At 33.1% G+C, this 4,408-nt stretch overlaps 1 protein-coding gene across 1 annotated transcript; it reads left to right on the plus strand.

Annotated features, from left to right (window-relative positions):
- The first annotated feature begins 851 nt into the window (after positions 1-851).
- Positions 852-3,235, plus strand: LOC131005980 (receptor-like protein 9DC3). Its single transcript, XM_057933121.1, has 3 exons — positions 852-948; positions 1,124-1,738; positions 1,853-3,235. The coding sequence occupies exon 3, from the start codon at positions 2,288-2,290 to the stop codon at positions 3,077-3,079; it is 792 nt and encodes a 263-aa protein (XP_057789104.1). The 5' UTR covers positions 852-948; positions 1,124-1,738; positions 1,853-2,287; the 3' UTR covers positions 3,080-3,235.
- The last annotated feature ends 1,173 nt before the right edge of the window (positions 3,236-4,408 follow it).

The raw sequence follows: 4,408 nt of genomic DNA on the forward strand, positions 1-4,408 counted from the left end.
CCTTACTAATGATTCATTTCCATTGTTAAACCAAATACTTAATAAAAGTAATGGTTATTGTTACCATTCCACTCCTTTATTTGATTCCATTCCCTTTCCATTCCTCTACTTGAACCAAACGAGCACGTAGTCAAAATAGATGCGAGGTAAAAGAAATATATTTGGTTTTGGGTAACTATTTTTTTTCATTATAACAAATATATATAGAGGAATGTTTGGGTGTTCAGTGAAAATGTTAGAAAAAATGTGATCTTGTGAATTAGCACTTTTATATATAGTTCGTTTGAATTTGAGCAACGAAAATTCAGTATTGTAGTATAAATCTTAAATTCGTTTGAAAAGGTTTTATATGTTTCCTCAATTTTGCTCCCTAATTAACTTTCTTGATTAGGATTTTGGATTGTATATAATCGCTATGACTCTAAAATGAATTGTTTACAGTTCAGCCCATTTACTTGTAGATTTGTATGTCACAAGTATGTTCCCTTTCATATAATTAGGGAAAGCACATCACTAACTAGTTTTTTAATACTTATGATTTCGGAGCTCATACTATTTGTAAAATATGATTATACCTTATTCAAATTGAGTTGTCATGATTTAACACAATTTCACAGGTGGTATTCCAAAAGAGATTGATAATCTTAATAATTTGGAGATATTAGACACACTACAAAAAAAGTTTCTATTAGTGACATGAGGCTTGGTAGCTAATATTCGTGTCACAAAAATTAGTGGCGTTTGAAAGTGTAATTATTAGTGATTTGCTACATCAACAAATGTCACTAATTTTTATGACACGCATAATAGCCACCAAACCTCATGTCACTAATGGAATTTTTTTTTGTAGTGACATGAGTTACAACAATCTTAGTGAACCATTTCCAAGACAAATTTGGAACATCACAACTCTCCGTAAACTACACCTTCGTGATGCCTCTTTAAATGGTATGTCCCTTTCACAACATGATACCTCTTAAATTTATAAGCAAGAGTTTGTTCATCGTCCAGCATTGGTAAAATGATATGTGCAAGTTTTTCTATAAAGGAAGTAGATTGGTATTCTTATATATCCAAATTATCTGTCAAGTAATTCCTGTGAAGGTTTGGTACCAACTTTCAGGTATAATACCATCCACCATTGAGAATCTATCAAATCTGCAGTGGCTAGAGCTCTCTTCCAACCAATTAAATGGTGATTTGTTAAACATTATTTTCCCTTTTTTTCTTTCAAGTGCGAGTTCAGATAATAGACAAATTTTGCTATTTCCTTCGTCATTGCATGAACTGTATGAAATAGAACATGATTGATATAAACTTTTAGAAACTATCATATGTTTCTAATTTAGTTTTTTTTAGCTTGCTGGCTTCTTCTCATATAATTAATTTGTGCTTAATTATTTAAATACTCTAAACAATTGTTGAATTTTCTGTTTCCGGCCATACTGGATCTTCTATTTTCTCAATGTTACCAAATGATTTATTAAATTATGATGTTGTGGAGTATACGTGGTGTGTATAGGTGCTATAGGAATAGAAGATGTAATAAGATTTGTAACAAAAGATCCTCTAATAATACTTCACTGTATGTTTTCAAGTAATTGCTCTTAAATTTATTATGCTCTATCTTTAAATTGATTTGTGTGAAGGGTTCTCCAATTTTCAGGTCCAATACCATCTACCATTGGAAATCTATCAAATTTGATTATTTTATCGCTCTCTTCCAACAAATTAAACGGTGAGCTTCCATCATCCGTATGCAAGTTTCAATGTTTGATTTCAAGTACATCTTCTCCATCTTTAAATTTTTTTAAAAATGTCTTTCTTCTTGTATGAGTTCTCTAATTTTCAGGTCCAATACCATCCACCATTGGCAATCTAACAAATATGATTACTTTATCGCTCTCTTCCAACAAATTAAATGGTGAGCTTCCATCCTCCATCTGCAACTTGACATCCCTTGATGTTCTTCTTCTCTCAAATAACAGTTTGAAAGGGACAATTCCACAGTGCTTTCAAAACTTCCAATCTTTGCTCATCTTTCATTTAAATGCAAATCACTTTAGTGGCCTCATTCCATCAATATTCATAAAAGGGTGTAGTCTTATCTCCATCAGTTTGAGTGGTAATAAATTGCAAGGAAGACTACCTAAATCCTTAATCAATTGCAAAAGTCTTAAGAGCCTCGATGTCGGAAATAATAGAATACTAGACAAATTTCCATTTTGGATGGAAGCTTCCTCAGCTTCGAGTGCTAGTTTTGAAGTCTAACAAATTTGATGGCAACATGTCGTTGCCTTCACAAAGCTACCTTTCGTTTCCCAAGTTGCAAGTTTTAGATATATCGAGGAATGCATTTGGGGGATCTCTACCTCAAAGATATTTCAAGAATTTTAAAGCAATGATGGGTGTGAAGGAAAATCAAACTGAAACAGACAATTATGAGGATTTGAACTTTGTAGCTTACATGGAGATGACCATCACCTTGAAAGGTAATCTTACAATCATTGATTTATCCTCCAACAATTTCTTTGGGACTATTCCAGATTCCATAGGTAATCTTAATTCTCTGAGATACTTGAATTTGTCCCACAATAATCTCATGGGACACATACCTGCATCTCTTGGAAATATAAATGTGCTTGAATCATTGGACTTGTCATCGAACAAATTGAATGGAGGAATTCCAAGTGAATTGACAATGTTGACATTTCTTGTGAAATTAAACCTTTCAATGAATGATCTCGTGGGGCTAATACCCCAATCTAACCAGTTCTCCACCTTTGATAATGATTCATACATGGGAAACTTGAGATTGTGTGGAGTTCCATTGACTAGAAAATGCAATGAGGAGAAGGGCCACTGGATGCAGCCAGAAGAAGACGACGATGACTATGGATTTGGTTGGAGAAGTGTGGTGATGGGATATGGAAGTGGATTCATGGCTGGGATTGGAATTGGTTACATTATTATTAGAAATGGCAGGCCAAGATGGTTAGTGAAATTCTTTTTTGGCGTTGGATATAATAAGAAGAAAAAGAGACTCAATAGAGTAACACCAACAGAGAGGAGGAGTTGATACTTTGTTTTGAAGATGGTTATTTTAATCTTTGTGTCTTACTTTTTCTTTCTTTCTTGTTTCTCTTCATTTTAATTGTTTCTCTCTTTCTCTTTTATCTTTTTGAATTAGGTCGACTTACATGCTACCACTTTCTGAAACAAATTAAGTTGTTAATTTGTTGTAATTCATTAGTTTAGTTTGCTCTGTGAGACTTCTGTCGTGCTAAGATATTTTGTAATTGCAATTCCGTAATAATTCATGTAGTTGAGGCTGAATTTTTCCTGAATTTAATTTTGTTGTATTAATTACTAGACCAAATATCCACACGTGGTCGGTGAGACATAATCTTTTGGTGCATCAATTTTGCTACTTGAATTAGGCCTCTTACCATAAATTATTTTGGTTGTGTCACGTTGATTGAATCATATACTATTGAAGTGAAGTGAAAACCAGGGGGCTTAGCCCACTGGCCACCGGGTCCTCACTTAAGTGAAGTGACCCGGGTTCGATCCCTCTTGGGAGCGAATTGGAGATTGGAGATATAAGGTGGATTTTGGTGAATGGAGAGATAAGGTGGTTCTTGGAGTGGATGAGGATCTAATTACTACTCCCTCCGTCCCAATATTGTTGGCCACATTTGGTTTCGGCACGGGAATTAAGGAGTTGTAGATTAGTATTTTAAATGTGTGGGTAATATAGTATAAAAGTAATAAAGTAAGAGAGAAATGTGACCAATATTGTTGGCCACATTTGGTTTCGGCACGGGAATTAAGGAGTTGTAGATTAGTATTTTAAATGTGTGGGTAATATAGTTGTAGATTAGTATTTTAAATGTGTGGGTAATATAGTATAAAAGTAATAAAGTAAGAGAGAAATGTGATAAAGTAGGAGAGAGATTGATAAAGTAGGAGAGAGAATGTAATAAAGTGATAAAGTAGGAGAGATAATGTGATAAAGTAAGAGATTGAATGTGATAAATATTTCCATTTTAGGAAAGTGGCCAACAATAGTGGGACAAACTAAAAAGGAAATGTGGCCAACAATATTGGGACGGAGGGAGTAACATCTAACATGACTTTGTCCGATCAAAAAAAAAATACTATTGAATACATTGTTAGAAATGATGCTTAAATGCATTTCATGATTGATATAATTATAGTTCTGAAGGTTCAATATGTTATAATGTTAACTTTAATTTAAAATGATAGCGTGGACGCCGTCGCTAATGTTCAAATTATTTAATAAAAATTAATTTTAATTGATATTAATAAAATCATAAATTGTAACACTTTTTTCAAGTTGATGGTAAAAATTATATATTGACTTTGACTAATTACTCTAATCCAA

Source organism: Salvia miltiorrhiza, chromosome 1 (assembly GCF_028751815.1).
Source record: "Salvia miltiorrhiza cultivar Shanhuang (shh) chromosome 1, IMPLAD_Smil_shh, whole genome shotgun sequence".
In the NCBI taxonomy this organism is placed as follows: Eukaryota; Viridiplantae; Streptophyta; class Magnoliopsida; order Lamiales; family Lamiaceae; genus Salvia; species Salvia miltiorrhiza.

Bases quoted from the DNA above. Each gene is read 5' to 3' on its own strand.
- LOC131005980 (XM_057933121.1), top strand. From the start codon at position 2,288: ATGTCGTTGCCTTCACAAAGCTACCTTTCGTTTCCCAAGTTGCAAGTT.